This window comes from Ictidomys tridecemlineatus, chromosome 5 (assembly GCF_052094955.1).
Source record: "Ictidomys tridecemlineatus isolate mIctTri1 chromosome 5, mIctTri1.hap1, whole genome shotgun sequence".
Classification (NCBI taxonomy): Eukaryota; Metazoa; Chordata; class Mammalia; order Rodentia; family Sciuridae; genus Ictidomys; species Ictidomys tridecemlineatus.
Genome location: NC_135481.1, coordinates 140,167,375 through 140,184,965, shown reverse-complemented (window position 1 = coordinate 140,184,965; position 17,591 = coordinate 140,167,375). Strand labels below are relative to the sequence as shown.

At 40.9% G+C, this 17,591-nt stretch overlaps 2 protein-coding genes across 13 annotated transcripts in view; one reads left to right on the top strand and one right to left on the bottom strand.

Moving 5' to 3' along the window:
- LOC101964356 (synaptic vesicle glycoprotein 2B) overlaps positions 1–4,348 on the bottom strand; it is a 171,432-nt gene extending 167,084 nt beyond the window's left edge. For 2 of the 6 annotated variants that reach the window (XM_005320110.5, XM_040275278.2), the window contains exon 1: positions 3,836–4,348. The gene's annotated coding sequence lies outside the window, so the exon portion shown is untranslated. Of the gene's footprint in view, positions 1–3,149; positions 3,276–3,617; positions 3,643–3,835 lie in introns of those variants that run through there. The other 4 variants (XM_078051204.1, XM_078051206.1, XM_078051207.1 and 1 more) reach the window with 3 other exon arrangements.
- LOC110597662 (uncharacterized) overlaps positions 3,370–17,591 on the top strand; it is a 99,964-nt gene continuing 85,742 nt past the window's right edge. For 2 of the 7 annotated variants that reach the window (XM_078051210.1, XM_078051209.1), the window contains exons 1-4: positions 4,430–4,692; positions 4,806–4,947; positions 13,525–13,666; positions 17,052–17,166. In XM_078051210.1, coding sequence (XP_077907336.1) covers positions 4,488–4,692; positions 4,806–4,947; positions 13,525–13,666; positions 17,052–17,166 — 604 coding nt within the window. In that variant the 5' untranslated portion in view covers positions 4,430–4,487. Of the gene's footprint in view, positions 4,113–4,287; positions 4,948–13,524; positions 13,667–17,051; positions 17,167–17,591 lie in introns of those variants that run through there. The other 5 variants (XR_013439440.1, XR_013439443.1, XR_013439441.1 and 2 more) reach the window with 5 other exon arrangements.

Here is a 17,591-nt window from a genome sequence, read left to right as displayed (position 1 = left end):
TCACTCGAGCTGCCTCACGTTTTATTTTCATTGGTAAAAACAAGAGAACATGTAAACTTCTCTCTCTTGGTCCTCTGTCATTACCATGCAAACATGCTGGGTCAGCCCCTGGGAGAATGAAGGACCCACAGAAACCAGAGCAAACCATCCCAGCTCAGACCAACCTCCCTCAGCAGACCAAAATCACCAGGGTGAGCACAGCTGAGAGCAACCAAGCACAAGTCAGACCTGCAGAACTGCCCGGCCAACCATAGCCGTGGAAGAATATTAAATGACTTTTGTTTTAGGCCACTAAGTTTGGGGGTGGCTTTTTCCATAGTCCCATGGTAAGATCAGCCTTAGATGGGCATCTAAGCTTCTCTGCTCGAAATAAACATGCATACGGGAACATTTCCCTTGTGGTTTGGGTCTCATGACAGGGAGTCTGCAGGAACAAGACACACTAGCCAGGCCACACAGTGTCACAGTCACTGCAAATCAATAGACTGTCATACAGGCGAACAAAGTCACAGTGATGTAGTCCAGAGAGACATATTGGGTTTCTGAGGCAGCAAAACTGAAAGGCAGACATTGGATGAGGGAAGTACACCCTCTGAGGTGGGTTGGCGGGTACCCAGCCAGACACCCTGACCTTGACCCAGCCTTACCACATCCTATGTCACAGAAACTTTGACAAGGTGCTCAGGCATCAACTCTATTTCTGTCCATGCAACACACTGCAGTAGCCCTACTGCACCAAGGCAGCCGTGCAATAGAGCTCTCAAATCCCAAAAAGGTGCTTTCTCTAGAGGAACAAAGTCTCAAAGGGACACAGCTGCACATTGTGATCTTTATATTAAGCCCATAAAATAGAAGCACCAAATAAATTCATCACGATATTACATAAATGCATTCCATGATACACCGAAACCCATTGTATTTCTAGAGGATCCCAATACTTTTTTATAACCATAGAAACTCTTCTCATTCTCAAAGAAAAAGAGAATAATAACTAGCAAGGACAATACTGCTGGACTGTCACTAAAGGTGACTCTTTCTTTCATAAGGGAAAAGAAAAGAAGCACAAATACTGTCCTCACTCTAGATGAAAGAAATCTGAACACTGTGTCACTCTGTCTCCCTAATTTCCATTTCCTTGTGAACACTCATGTCTTCTGCTTGCTGCATTAGTTTAAGCTTTGAGTGACCACAGATACCTATATTTGGTAACCCACCTTCTTCTAAACACAGAGTTTAGGATGTCAGCCAATTCCTTAAACCAGAACTCAGCCCATACATTTTAGGGCCGAACATAAATCAGAAGAGGCAATAATAGCTCAGTGATCTGTCATGTTACCCCTTTGACCTCAACTCCTGCAGTTGACCTCTCACTCACTCCACTCCGCCTGCTTGGCCTCCTTTCTGGTTCTTTATGAACATGTCTCTCTCCTGCCTCAAGCTTTTACAGGTGCTTCTTCTCTCATTTCCCTCTGGTCTGGGAAAGCAAAGCATTCCCTGGTCAGAAATAATAATAATAATAATAACAACAACAACAACAAGCCCCACTCTGCCCTGCAGTAGCATTCTGCATTCTTCTCACTGTGCTTTTTTTCTCTCCATTACAATGTCTCATCAGCTAGTATGCTATATTTATTTGTCCATTATCACACACATACACACACATACACATACACACACACACACACACACACACACACACATTTACACTCCTTGAGAGTAGGGGCTTTATTTTGTTCAGTTTGTATTCCTCCCACATGCAGCAGTGACTGACACAGGTTAGGAACTCGACAAGTGAACTGCCATTTTTGAGCACCCACTCTGCACCAGGCGATTTATATATGACACTTTTTTAGCAATGAACAAATACTTTAGGTATCTTTTATATAATTAGCCTAGCAACCCTGTTGTCTCCATTACAGATCAGGAAATCAAAGTTCAAAGAAAGACTAAGTAACTTGCTCAAGACACTCCCCAGCTTCGACGGACCGTCAGAGTCCATACTCGTTGCAGTGTGCCAGCCTGCTTTTCAAATACCTTGATGATGGTTTAGGTTACAGAGTGCATTTAACAGGCATCTCTAGAAAAACTGCCTCACCCAGGAGTTCTTCATTCTATCATTTTCATCACCCACGGCAGCTTTTGTCCAGAAAGAAACAACCTCAAGGTTGGATTCTCCTCTCCCAGTGCATAATTGTAGTCATGCCTTTAGCTCTCCTTTAGGCCACCCATTTAGGGAGATGGGGGTCAGAGTTTTCCTTTAGAAGCAAGCTGGGACCAGAATGAGTCAGAGGCCCAGGAGGAGGTGACAGAAGCGCATCTGCTCTAAAACAATCTAAGAATTTTCCAGAGTCCCTGCCTTTGTGATGTGCTTCTTTAAACCTTCGTAGTCCTGGAAACTTAGGAAAACCATCTGTTAAAAAGAATAAAAAGGCTGACCTGCAATGGGTGTGTTCCTCCCTTGGTGCCAGCCTGTGCCTACTGTGGTCTAGTCACATACTGCAATCACTGCAAGCATTGCTGGGGCTTGTAAAACTCTGCCTACCCAGTGGCAGTGAGAGTGGTGGGGTCGGAGAGGGATATGGGTCACTCACAGACCAAGGAATCAAGAGAAGGACCCAGTCTGTACTGAAATTCATATCGACTCCATCTTTAAAATTATTCCCTTCTCCTCTCTGCAACCACCCACAAGATTTTCACACCTTTCACTGTCTCTGAACCTGTCACACCTTGTTACTACAGGTGTTTCTCCAAGTGAGAGCTTGTGGGGTCCCGGACTTGGTTTTCATCATCTCTGCATCCTTAGGGATTAATCCCATCTCTGACCCATACAAGGTGCTCAGGAGTATTTGCTGACTCAGGAAAGATGCAGAATGAACCTCACCGCATCTACTGCAGACTAGAGCAAACAGGACAAGTTACTTCTTCTGGAAAAGGAAGCAAAAAAAAAAAAAAAAAAAAAACAAACATAGAAGAGACTAAGGTAAACCAGAGCCACAGCTCAGCTGGCTACAATGCCTAATACTTCCATGTACACACACCTCTAGTCCCCTCTCATCCACCACTCATTGAGTGGCTTAGAAAACAAGCAAGCATACCCATCTCACCTCACCCATGCTGCTATTATCAAAGCCTAAGACACCGGACGTTACCTTGAAACAGAGCTTGTTTGCATAAGCGATTTCTGGATAAATGACAGTGTTTCCTCAGCCCTGCTGAACCCGGGACCCGTCTACGGAAGAAACAGCAGTACCTCTCTCTTCCCTAGCTAAACACATTTGCTCACCCATCCCTGCAAAACAAATCGGGTTCTTTTCCTTGCACTAAAACCCATCCAGAAACAAGAAAAGGCTTCCAAACCCACGGAGGGCGCCCTCCACCTACGGAAATACACACAAACCCCAACCCAGAGCCATCAGGTATAAGCATGTTTTTAATCTATTCTTTAAGAACAAACCAACAACAAAATCCTTCTAATACAGGAATAGAATTTAAACTAAAAGAGGTGGCTAGGAAGCCTACGGAAACGGGCTATAAATGTCAGTAGCCTAAGTTGCAAAACTATTTATGACGCTGACAGTTCGCCAGGTTTAACAAACAGCCCTTGGGGGGGCCCCCACCTTCAAGAAGCGCGCAGCCTGGAGCAGCCAGCAAGTCCTTGCTTTTCTGCGCGCTTTCCAAGACTCGTTCTGCTTTCTGTGCCATTAACTATAAACAACACTCAGTGGTGCCGGCATGTGTGCTTCAGCCCAGGCAAGCTAGCGCCGGAGCCCCGAAGCGCGAGTCCGCGCCGCGGCTAGGTCTACACGCACTGCAGCTAAGCAACGCAGTCCCCTACCTGGGTGGGAAATCCGCCGACGGTCGCCTCCGGGTGCGTGTGAGGCCGCGTCCCCCTCGGCAACCCAGCCCGCAGCTCCGGCTGAAGCGGCGCTGGGGCGATCCTGGTGGAGGGAGGCTCCGGCCGGTGTCACACCTGCATCACCGCGCCCACGCCGCCGCCGCTGCCACCCGCCCAGGCGCAGCGCGCAGCGCGCCCCCGCCCCACGGAACACCCAGGGCGGGAGGCTCCTGGGTTCTCTGTTCAGCAGGATCAGATCCTAACCAGGGCATTAAAGGTATTCGCTGCGGGCAGCTCTTTGCTTCTAAATCCCCTTCTGATTCAAGGCTAGGTGTTTGGAATAGTTCCTAGGGAAAGGATCTGTTTCGAATTTGCAGACAGATAGTCTGCAAACTTCTTATGCCTCTAGATTCGGACCCAATTGATTATAATCATCTCTCTCTCTCCACAAGCTCTTTCACCAACTCCAAACCAAGATATGTCAGAGGACAAGATCCAAATTCCTGGGAAGAGGAATCCTCTGATTATGTCATCCCTCCAAAAGCATTGTAGATAATAGATGTTAAATTACTCTGTCCTTGTTACTTCCTCAGGAACTGGGGGGAAAAACTATTTGACCAAATAGAGGGAGGAAGAAAACTTAGAAGACTGGATGCACTCCACGAAGTACTCTCTATTCTTCCAGCGACCACCAACTCCGTTCACAAAAGGGTTCAGCAAACTGAAATGCCCAAGCTCATCCCACATTGAAAGACTTCTCAGAGCAGAGGGCTCCTTCTGGGATGAAGTGAGGAGCAAAGAAATAAAACCGGAAATTCGGAGGGGAAATCCAACAAAAGCCAAAGTCCACCTTGCAGGTGCTGGTCTCCTCCAATATTGGGAACGACATTCCTTTCCTAATAGTTCTGACATTAAGGCAAGTCCTGAAATATTATTGCCTTTTCACCATCCAGCCCTCTGCCATCCCCAGGTCTTCCCCTGTACCTCCCCACTTGGGTTATAATCAGAGTGCTGCTCTCAGCTCCTTGCTCCTTTCCTGGCTCAAGCCTTCTTCAACTGGATCACTGGCAAGAGCTTCACCTACTGGACCTCCTAGGGTCGTTTCTTAAAATGTAAGTTGTTTGCTCTTGACTCCTTCCTACCTAAAACCCTGCCTGGATTTCCCTATGTCCTTAAAAAAAGCACCTCTCTGGTTTGCTACATATAGACAGGGCACAGAGCATCCTTGTACTCGGTATGGATTACCATAGCCATGATCTAGATTGAGATTGGGAACAGTTCTGACTTCCAGAGATGTCGTTATGTCCCTTCCCAGACAATATCAATCATCCCCCAAATGTAACCACTATCCTGATCCCTTGCAGCATCAGTTTGTATTGCCTATTCTTGGACCACATGTGAATGGAATCATACAGTATGTACTGTTTTGTGCATGGCCTCTTTTACTCCTATGGGTGGACATTTGGGTGGCTTTCAGTCTTCAGCTGTTATGAATAAAGCTATTATAAACATTTTATAGAATCTATAACCTTTTCTTTTGAGGGTGTAAATAAAAGTGGAATTCCTGGGTCATAAGGTAAGTTTTTGTTTTAGCAGATTGTGCCAATTTATAATACCAATTGCAATATCCGAAAATTCCAGATGTCCTATTTCTTTGCTATAACTTGACAATGTCAATCTTGCTAATTCTAGCCATTCTTAGGGGCATGGTGGTATTTCCAAACTATGATTTTTATTTCCTTGCTGATTAATGATATTGAGGCATCTATTGATTTATTTTATTTATTTATTTATTTATTTATTTTGCTTTTGCTTTACCCATACATTTTGGGTTGTCTTCTATTCATATATAGCATGAAGTAGGTTCAAAGTTTATTTTTTCCAAAGATAGCTAGATGAAAACCCATTATGGAAAAGGCCATTTTTATTGATTAGTTACAGTAACCTCTTTGCTATAAACCAAGTGACCATCTATGTATGGTTCTGTTTCTATCTTGTTTCTTTTGTCCATGTGCACAACCTGTGTCAACACTTCACTGTCTTAATTAGGTTATTTTTATTTTAAGTCTTTAAATTTGATAGGGTTTGTCCACCAACTTTGTTCCACTTATAATGCCTTGCTCTTTTAGGTCCTTAGCTTTTCCACATGAACTTTAAAATCATTGTCAAATTATATACATATAAACCCTAATGAGATTTTGATAAGATTTTTTAAATCTTATCAAAATTGGTTTAGTGAGAATCAATACCTTATCAATATTTCCTTATAATAATTTTACATTGTATATCTCTTCATTTATTTTGGTCTCTTTAATTTCAGTAATATTTTTTGGAATTCTGTAGGTAGACCTTGCACATAATTTTTCTGTGTGATGCTTAAGTATTTTCACCATTAAGTATGATGCTAGCCATGGCTGTACAGGGGAATGAAAAATAATTTTCCTTCTGCCTTTCTAAGCTTTCAGCTGGGGCCCTGTAACAAAGGACAGATTAACAAGAGAAAAACAACCAAATTTATGAATATGTAAGTCTCCTACATACATGGAAGAAACCCAAGGAATGAGTGATTCTCATAGACATGGCCTAGAACTTCAACTTACATACCACCTTCAACAAAGAACAATAAATTTTAAGGGACATGACAAGGCAAAGACAAGACCCATGAGTCTTTAGGGATAGTAAAATGTGGGAAGGCAATTATACAGGGTCCTAATGGTAGACAAAGACTAGTTGGTAAAATTAACTATTTAGATTTCTCTGCTGCCATCTTCAGACTGGTAAGGCTCTCAAGTCATATCCATTCAATGATTGATAGAAAAGGGATGAGAGACACCCTTATTAATTTAGGAAAATAAGGAGAGACAAATAGATTTTCTTATGACTGCTTCTTTTGACTCAAAAATCATCCTTATGCCAAAGTGGCATGTCTGGGGGAGGGCGTTCTGCTACCCTTGAGTGTTTATTCTGTAAACCTTTACCACATTAAAGTTTCCTACTTCTGTTGTTTGCCAAAAATTATATGTATGCATTTAATTTTGTCAACTTTTTGGCATCTATTGAGATAATCATAGGATTGGATAACGACTGTACACAAAATTCATTTAATCTCTGTTTTCGTGTTTCAAGGGTGCAATCTATCTTACTGATACCGATCAAGCACTTGCTGCCCCACAAGCATAGAAGCCACTAATATGGCACCAGGTTTTGCAAAAGTGAAGAACTTCAGTGCACAGTTAACCTGCAAGGAGGTCAGAAGCTGCAAGCTGATCTGCTTCCCCATGAATGGTATCCCAGAAATTTGCAGGAAGAAAGAGAATTATTTTTTGATTAGATAGTGAGAAGGGGAAATTTTAGGGTTCTTTTGTACAGAGGTAGTCTCTTCACGTATCCTATGTTTCTTTTGGGGGGCAGTCATCATGTTCTGCATGTGTGACTTTGAGGTTATCATGTCAAAATGTCATTGAGCAGATGATCTGGATGCTTCCATACAGGTCCATCCTTGGAAAGTCAGCTCCAAATGGTCCTGAAGTGCATTCTAAAGGCTTCTCCTAAAAAACAATTTAAGTACTGTGTTATTTAAGAGAATAATTTTGTTCGAGCTTTAGCCAATTTATTGTGTCTATCCTACTAAATTCCCTGTAGGGAAATTTTTTCTCCTGAGCACTGTGAAACTAGAATATTTCATTCTGCCTTTCCAGCAGAGTGCTCAGTTTCTCATACCTCTCATCTCAGCATTCAGCAAACAACCTATCAGATAAACTGTACATTTAGAGCTTCTCTAGATGTTAAACCAGCATATGTGGTCATGTGTTATTCCAAAACTCCACAGGTTTTCCCTTCTTTGCCTACAACCTGCCTCATCTGTAATACATACTCAAACTCAACAAGTCTCCTAGGAAAGAAAAGAATCAGCTCACCTGAGAGGAGCTCTTCCCTTTGGGGAATATGTATTTATCTAGTCTTTACTTCCACTGCCCTTTGATATCTTTTAAAACATCATTTCTATAATTGACTCTTTTTTAGTTGATACACAGATTAATGACTTGCAACTATCTATTAACTATTAACAGAAGTTAGAAATCCATTTGCTAACTTTTTAATCCTCATAACATTTTTATGGGGCAGGGAGCATTTTCCAACAAGTTATGTAACTTGCCAAAGATCATGTAATAGGAAGTAATGAAGCCAGGGGATGAGGCTAAACTCTCACATTCTAAAACTGAGGGCTGGCGATGACCATGAAGATCTATTGTCCCCAGTTGTTGAGAACATTCTTTTCTAAAGAAGAAAAGAAATGCTAATTCTGATTTCTAACAGAAAATCTGAAGCAAAGATCATTTTTAAAACATTCTTTTAAGGTTTGCTTAGAGTCAGATATGTAAATAAATCACTTTAAATTCAAGACACACTTCTCACCAAAATTCATCTGTAGAAATTAAATTACCATTTTCTGTTCCTTTAGACCCAAAGGACAAACCTCATTTAATCAAGACCATTTTTGTCTCTATTTTCTGCAGTAACCATGAGGACAACTGTCAAATTTTCTGTCTTATTCCCACAAAAAGATTATTGTTATGTATGATAATTCACTTTATTGATAGGGAGGCAACTAGGAGATTTGATGTTTTCATTTGGGGGAAATAAATGCAACAACTTCCCAAACTTCTTGCCTAAAAAGGCAAAAGTTAAAAGACAATTAGGGCAGAAATGGGAAATTCTACAATCCATAAGTATTTTGAAAAGAAATTCAATGTCACGTGAAGACCTAGAGGTCATCAACAGCGGTTGGTTTGTGGCTGAAAAGGAGGAGTCACCAGTAAGCTGGTGTGGAAATCCAGAACATTCTGCAGAGCTCCGGGGTTTCCTCTGTGGACCTCTGGCTAATAAGGATATGAGAATGACAAATCTCCTCCACACTTTTAACAGGACAAAAAATGTACCATGCAAAGAATCAGAATCTCTTCCACACACTGTAGTGGCAAAGACGAATTTCAGATTTGGCCATACAAAATCCAATATATAAACTGATTCAGAAAGCCCTCTGGATATTGGTTTTTAGGGAGGAGAGCATGACCTAATCCTGCAAATATACCAAAAATTTCTATAGGGAAAGTGTTGGTTGTTTGAAAGCAGATTTATAAACTATATTTGAAAGGGAATTAAAAGGAACCTGCAAAGTCCCTGCATAGGATTTGAAATATTTCCATTGCCTTCTTCTGCCTCCCAGCCAACCAAGAAGACAGTGATTCCAGGCATTGACAATGTCCAGCAGACTTCTTGGTTCATTTCCTGAATTTTTATCACTCTATAAATTTTGATGATTCAATTATAATACCATCAGATGATGTGGAAATGCCACTCTCCTGTTTAGAAAAAAAAAGCTTTTTACACTTTCTGCCAGTATAACAATCAATTAACAGGTGCCTTTATTAGGTGCTTACCATTTTGAAAGGCATTCTGTGTGTATTTTAATTAATCTTCTCAAAAATATGCACTTCAAGTTATGCACATTATTTTTATTCGAGAGATATCAAAAACAAGCTTAAAGTGGTCAGGTGATTTAACAAAGGCCACACAACCAGTAAACGGTGGGGCCAAGAGCAAATCGTGGTACAATTCCAAAGCCTAATCTCTTTTCTCAGAATCACTTTTCTTCTATTCCACAGTCTTGACTCCTCCAGAATTTGATTCTAAGTTCACCCACCTATCTTCTCCTGCTTCCTTCCTTTCCCACACCTCTCATTCCCAGCAAATTGGTCTATTCTCTCAAATGTTTTGTACTTAGTTTTTCTGCTATATCTTTAGCACACAAGTTCTCATACTAAGGCTGGTCCTTGGCTGTAAAAATCCCCTGTCATTGACACTCCTGTTGAGGTTCCACCTCCTCTAATAATTCTGCCCAGACTACTCTATCCCCACACTCAGCTTTCCATAGCAATCTCTCCCTTCCAGATATATATATATGGTTTGGTTTGTTTTGTTTTGCTTTTAGATATACATGCAAGTAGAGTGTATTTTGACATGTTATACATACATGGAGTACAACCCATTCTAATTAGGATCCCATTCTTGTGGTTGTACATAATGTGGAGTTACACTGGTCATGTATTCATTTATAAGCAAAGGAAGGTTATGTTTGATTCATTCTACTGTCTTTCCTATTCCCATCCCCCCACTTCCTTTCATTCCTCTTTGTCTAATCCTTAATACTATTTCTTCATTCATTCATTTAACAGATCCTCACTCACTTAAGGCACTGGAAACATGAAAATAACCAGAAATGAATTCCTATAACAGATATATAAAGATTAAAATACACACACACAAACACACGCAATAGTTAACATTATTGAGTACTTACTATGCATCAGGCACTATACCAGGCCATTTATTTGTTCTAATTTATTTAATATTCACAGCAACTCTGTAAAGTTTAAGTACCTCTTTACTTCATGAGAATACTGGTACAGAGAGGGGAACCAAGTTTCCCTAAGTCACACAGCGGGGAAGGTGAGCAAACTGGCTCTAGAGCCTTCACTGGTAAGACTGCTACTGAACCCACATAGGTTCAGATGTAGCACAAGGGAGATAAGCCTACCTCACAGAAGTCTTCACCAAAAAAAAAAAAAAAGTGATATTTTAGTATCTTGAGGAAAAAAGGGAAGCTGCAGAGCGCAATGGTGCATGCCTGTGATCCCAGCCACGTGGGAGGCTGAGGCAGGAGAATTGCCAATCAAGACCAGCCTCAGCAACTTAGCAATCCCTGAGCAACTTAGTGAGATCCTGTCTCAAAATGAAAACTAAAAATGGCTGGAGGGATGTGACTCCGTGGTAAAAGGCCCCTGGGTTCAATCTCCAGTACCAAAAAAAAAAAAAAGATGAGAAGCTGGTCGGGGCCCAGTAGAAGAAGGGTGCAATGGACACTACAGTCGATTCCCTACCACCCAATGCAGTCCCTCATGTGAACTCCAGGAGTGTCCATGACTCACCGACGGCTCTCCACATCTGACATTCCAATAAGTCAGTTCAGCACCCTTGCCCATGACTTGTTCAGAAACCCACACCCGACAGTTTTCTTTGCTATGGAAATTGATTCAAAGAAGCTTATAAATCCATTCTGGGAAGGGGGAACCCCACTCTTTGAGGCACCCTTTCTCCTCTTACAGACATGAAAGAGGAATCAAGTAGACCTGCTTGCCACTGGCAGCTGTTTTACAACCACGAGGAGGACATGGACATAACATGACCATGAGCTGTGTTCATGAGCATGAACAGGAAGGTTCCCATTCCACTTACATGGGTGTTTCTTCCCTGCCCATCTCCTTCTCCTCCCAAGTCTCCACCGTTGAGAATCTTAATCATTGTAACAGCACTACATCCCCAGGGATAGCAACACTCCACTTTCCACCAACACTGGGGTCCTCATTGACATCTGACCATTGAGAGACTCAGTCACATAATCAGTCCAAGCTAAAGGACTTTTCTTCAGGGCTCATTCCAGTACCCAATGTCAACCTCTAAGTCATCCCAGAAAGCAGAGCCTGAGGTAAAGATTTGCAAGGTCATTTATTTTGGAAATGGGGTTCAAGGGTGAGGAGACTCTCAAAAGGGAAACAGGAGGAAGGAAAGCAAACTCAAGAGCACATTATCAAACTAGTCCTGACCATGGGCAGCTGGACATTGGCCTTGCTGAGAAACTCCACGGAACTATGTACACCACGACGCAGAAACATCACCACCAGTTAGAAAAGTGAAGCTCCCATCTGCAATTTTCTGTATTAGGAATAGAGTGTAAAAGGCAAGGAGGAGGCAAGGAGACCAGTGCAGAGGCGAATGCAGCAATTCTGGCTAGAAATGACAGTGGCCTGGACAAGGTAGTCAGAGTAAAGGAGGCAAGGGGACTTCATCCCTAACACCTCATTGCACATGTCAGTTAAAAAAAAATAGGAAGAAAGTGTTTAAGAGAGGGAAAAAAAAGGATCCAAAGAAATGGGGGACCCAATGAAATAGAAAAGGCCGTGGGATAGGTGTTGAGGAGGATATTTGAATAAGGGCAGGAGCAAAGAATAAACAAAGCAGGGAAAGCCTGAGAGAAAAGTGAGTTCTGAATTGAATCTATGATGATGCAAATCCATGGGCAAGCAAAGACTGAAACTACTTTTAATTTCATTCAGTTGCATCTCTTTAAAAGACAATAGCATGCCAAAGCTGGACCATGCGGGGACCCAGTGGACAGAAGGCTACACAGATTTATGCTGCATGAAATTATTCATGTTTAACACATTTTGAAAGTGTTTTTAGAGTAGTTTTACTCATTGATTGATTTAGTATTTCCCTCTGAGATATATTAAGTACAAACTCCTGCAAAGAAAATTAGATGGAAAGCAGTTTTCGATACAAATTAGACTAGAATCGTGATCAAACAGAGTCTCTGCAGATAGAATGCAGCATAGAATTAACTTAGCTAAGTCTGGACCTCCTACATTAATCATTTCATAATTCATATCTTCAAATATTTACAGTTCATTGCACAAGCTCATTTTCTTTCCCTGAGGGAAGATGCTCCGTTCTTAAGGAGCCCTGTGGTTTAGTAATGGAAAGTGTGTGAAGTAAGGAGTGATGACATGAGTCTCTGAAGCCACATTTTTGTGACTTGGTTTGCCTCCTTTCCAGCCTAAGTGGATTGGTGAAATAGAGGGAAACTGGATGACCAGGTAAGCAGGGAGCATTGGATGGCTTCCTTGTCCAAAAAAAAACATGTGCTAAAACAAATTAATTCTTTTATAATGCAAGTGCACAGTGAGAGTCTGAGCACCGTCACATCTTTATGTGAACAGAGGAATACCTCAGTTATCTAAGATGGTGGGCAATGGCATAGAACTAAGAATATTGAGAAGGTCCTAAAAACTTGGAACAAGAGAACCTAGATTCTAGCCGTATCTCCACTACTAGATATGTGGCTCCAAGAAGTCCCATTGCTTCAATAAATGCCATTAGGAAAACTGGATATCCACGTGCCAAAGAGTGAATCTCAATCTCTATCTTATGCCTTTTACAAAAAAATTATTCAAAATAGATCACAAGCCTAAACGAAAGAGCTACAACTATGAATCTCTTAAAAGAAAATATGAGGCAAATTTCATGATACTACGTTTCACAATGGTTTCTTGAATATGACACCAAAAACAAAAACAACAAATGAAAATATAGGTAAATTGGACCACGTCAAACTTAAGTGTCTGTGCTTCAAATAACATAGTCAATGGATTCACAAGCAACCTACTGAATGGAAGAAAATATTTGCAGGTTATATAGCTCATAAAGGATTAATATCAAGACTACATAAAGAACTCTCGCAACTCAGCAACACCAACAAAAATAAAAAATGGGCAAAAGACTTAAGACATTTCTCCAATGAAGATATGCAAATGCCAATAAGCACATAAAAAGATGCATAACATCACTGACATAACTAGGAAAATGTAAATCAAAACCATAATAGATAATGCCTCATACCCATTAGAGTAGATATTTAGGGAAAAAATTTTGAATATTTTTGTACACTTGGTAGAAACTCGTGTGCCCTGTTGGTAAAGTTGCACAGAAATGATGGAAACCAGTACAGTGGTGTTACCGTTTGGATCTGCAGTGTCCTCCACAGTCTCATGTGTTCAAATCTTTGTCTCCAGCCTGTGTTGCTGCTGGGAAGTGGTAGAAACATTAGGAGGTGAGCCTAGTGGAAGTTACATCACTGGGAGCATATGCTTGAAGAGGATGTTGGGACTCCAGTCTCTGCCTCCCTCTCTCACTTTTCCTTCCGACCACCAGAAGGTGAGCATTTTTGTTCCAATATGCATTCCCTGCTGTGATGTTCAACCTTGTCATAAGTCCAAAGTGATGGACCCAAGCAACTATGTTCCGAAACTTCTTAAACCATGAGCCAAGATAAACTTTTCCCCTTTTGAAGTTGTTTGACTACGGAATTTTGTTACAGGGACAGAAAGCTGACGAACACAAGTGGTTCCTTAAAAAAATTAAAAACAGAATTGTCGTATGATCCAGCAATTACACCTATCAGTACATACCCTACAAAACTGGGAGATGGGATTGGCAAACATTTTTAGATTCATGTTCATAACAGCAATATTCACAATAACCAAGGAGGGGGAGGAACCCAAGTGTTCAGGGGCAGGTGAATGAATAAACAAAATGTGGTCTATAAACAACAAAATATTATTCAACATTATAAAAGAAGTAAATTCTGGGAGCTGGGCTGTGGCTCAGTGGTAGAACGCTTGCCTACCATGCATGAGGCACTGAGTTCAATCCCCAGCACTACATAAAAATATACAAATAAAATAAAGGTATTGTGTCCATCTACAACTACAAAATGTATTTTAAAAAAAGAAGTAAATTCTGACACATGCTACAACATGTATGAAGCTTGAGGATGTTATGTAAGTGAAATAAGCCGGTCACAGAAGGACAAACACTATAAAATTCCATTTATATGAGGTCCCTGGAATAGTTACTTTCATAGAAATAGAAAGTAGAATCACAGCTGCTGAGACCTGGGGGGAAGAGAATGACAGTTACTTTTTTTTTTTGCCTTTGTACTGGGGATTGAACTCAGGGGCACTTGACCACTGAGCCACACCCCCAGCCCTGTTTTGTATTTAATTTAGAGACAGAGTCTCACTGAGTTGCTTAGCACCTCGCTTTTGTTGAGGCTGGCTTTGAACTCACAATCCTCCTGCCTCAGCCTCCTACCCACTGGGATTATAGGCATGCGCCACCGAGCCCGGCAAGAGCTACTTTTTAATGGGTACAGCATTTCACTTTTGCAAGATAAAAATAATTCTGGAGATGGATGGTGGTAATGTTGCACAACCAGGTGAGGGTTCTAAATGTCACTGGACTGTACACTTAAGAATGGTTGCCAGACTAAGGTTGTGGTTCATTGGTAAAGCACTTGCCTAGCATGTGTGAGGCACTAGGTTCGATTCTTAGCACCACATATGAATACATAAAATAAAGATCCATCAAAAACTAAAAAAAAAAAAAATTTAATGGTTACAATGGTAAAGTCTATATTATATGTATTTTTCAATTTATAAAACTTTTTGAAGGCAATAACCATAAAAATATTCTCACTGTGCAGAGTACACAGAAAACGTTCCCAAGCTAATAAATCTTACATTTGTTATTCTTTCATGAAGTTTTATTGAATGAGGCCCAAGATAGCTCCATTATGTCAAGAGTCCCTTTGTGGAAAAAAGCATGTGATGGAATAAAATGATCAGAATTGTTAGAAATGCCTCAGAAGTCATTCAGTCCCACCCCTCAGATAGAAAAAAAGTCACATCCCTTGCCAACTCTTAGAGTGCCTATTTCTAAAATCAATGGTTTAGACAATTCAGTTAGACCACCTATATGTCCTTTCATCTCTCATACTTCTCCAATCTAATTCAAAGTTCAAAAATCATATCACGCCGTTCTAGGTCCTCTGGGCAAAAGGACATGCTGAGAGGTTTGAGCTCTGAGTGCTTCTGTATACACGCACGCACCCTGTTTTAAGTAGAGCTGCTCACTTATTCTTGTTTTATAGGCTGTGGTTATGTGTTCTTCTAAGAAAATAATTGAAAGTCACATTTCTAAAGGCACCAAATAAATGATTTTTTTTTTCAGATGACTGAAGTTTGCCCCCCATAAGTCACAAAACTCATGTTAAATTAAACTGATCCTTGTTCCACTGCTTCCAAAATAGGATTCGTTGAGCACAGCCCCACTGGGGAGGCTTGGCTTTGCCAAAGCAAGTGACAGATTCTGCTCTACGTAGGTTTATGAGTTGCTGTTCCCTTTTCATTCAGATACCATGCTTTGAGACCAAAATGAATCTAATAACTAAGGAGGAACTTGGTGCTTCCTCTCCCACCAGGTCTTATCTTTTCCTGAATCAATGCACTCTGACTCCATTTGCCATTCAATACCATCCTTGGGTCCTCCCTTCCATCTTTTCATAGATGTTATCTCTCTTAAGAGATCTTCCTCAGCCTCGTCTTTATCAGCCTAGTCTTTACCATTATTAAAAACTCAGCTCAGTTGTTACCATTTTAGGAAACCACCCAAGGTAGGTAAAAAAGCTTTTGCTCAGCTCTCCTAAACATCACGTACACCACAGCACCGGCCATATTTTACTATGATTGTCATTTAGCCTTCTCCTTAGCTAGGTATGTGCCCCTAAATCCAAAGTCTGTGTTCTATTTATCTCTGTAACCTCAACAAAGATAAAAAGGCTATGTTTTTTTTTTAACTGTACTATAAGAATTTTATGCCATCTTAAAGGCTCACCGATCATTTTGTTAATTGCCAAAGTCTCTCGACTTCCTCAGTGAGTTTTCTGCTGTACCCTCTTAGTTATGTTAGATGATTGATGTTTCCTCCTGTTGACAAGAATATATAATGACAGAAAAAATATAAGTGAAAATTAAGTAAAACATCTAAATACAAAGCTGGGCAAACCTTAATCAAATTTTATGAAAGCAGTTACATATTTTACATATGTATGAATGAATCATATTCATACATTATTTATGTGTCATTTTATAGAGATATCATCAGAATAGTTGACAGTGTTCAAATCTTGTTAGGCCAGGCACAGTGGCACACACCTGTAATCCAGGTTACTCCAGAGGCTGAGGCAGGAGGATCACAAGTTGAAGGCCAGCCTCGGCAATTAAGCAAGACCCTGTCTCAAAAAGGGCTGAGGTTGTAGCTTACTGGTAAATTGTCCCTGGGTTCAATCTCCAGTACCAAAAAGAAAAAAATCTTACTAGGCTGTCCAGACGCATTTTTCGAATTATCATTCTGAGACTTCCAGTTTCCAGTCAGACATGTGAGAAGATCGAAAGCCACTACTTCATCCTAACAACAAATCAAAAGCTAAACAAACTGAAATGTCAATAACTTCTCCTAGATCCTCAGAGAAGTGAGGTTACAGGGCAAATGACTATCCCAAAATTAGAGAGAGAGACAGCACAGCAGATACAGAGGACCATACCACAGAGCAGAAAACTCCTCAGGAATTTTCCACAATTTTTTTCTGTTAACCTAAAACTGTTCTGAAAAATGATGTCTGTTTAAATGGAAAAAAAATTTTTAATTTAATCTTTCTGCATTTTCCAAATTTATCATAATGAGTACATATTCATTCTAGGGAAGCAGACGTAAATATGCTGAAATGTTTTCCTCTCTCCCCAATATCAAAGAAGAAAAGTCAAATGACTCTGCGGTTTCTCCCAACATTGTGCTTCCAAGTCCTGAGATGTTGGGTGAGTCTCATACTTCCTTCTCCAGCACTGAATGATCTTGTTCTGCGGTGAAAAGATGGAGAGAAGGGATTGTGCCGCTCCTTGATTGGCATCCTCCTCCATCTCTGCTCCTAGTCCTCCCACCAATGTAACCCAAAGGATACGTGTGACTTTGTGGCACTCTTATGCATAATTCAAAGCTTATTGATTTGGACGAGACTGCCACTCTCCAAATGTGTGCAACAAAGTCAGTATGACACATTAATATTTTATGGTTTTTCTGTTCGTGTGTGAGGCTGACTCAGACTGGACTTCCCAGGACAAAGGCTACTGGGAAGTGCAGAGTCCCCTCTGAGACTGCTGAGCAGAATGGGACCTCAATTGATATACACTGGTCATCAGAATCTGAGACATGGGTTAGATATCAAGATGAGTACCTAACTAGG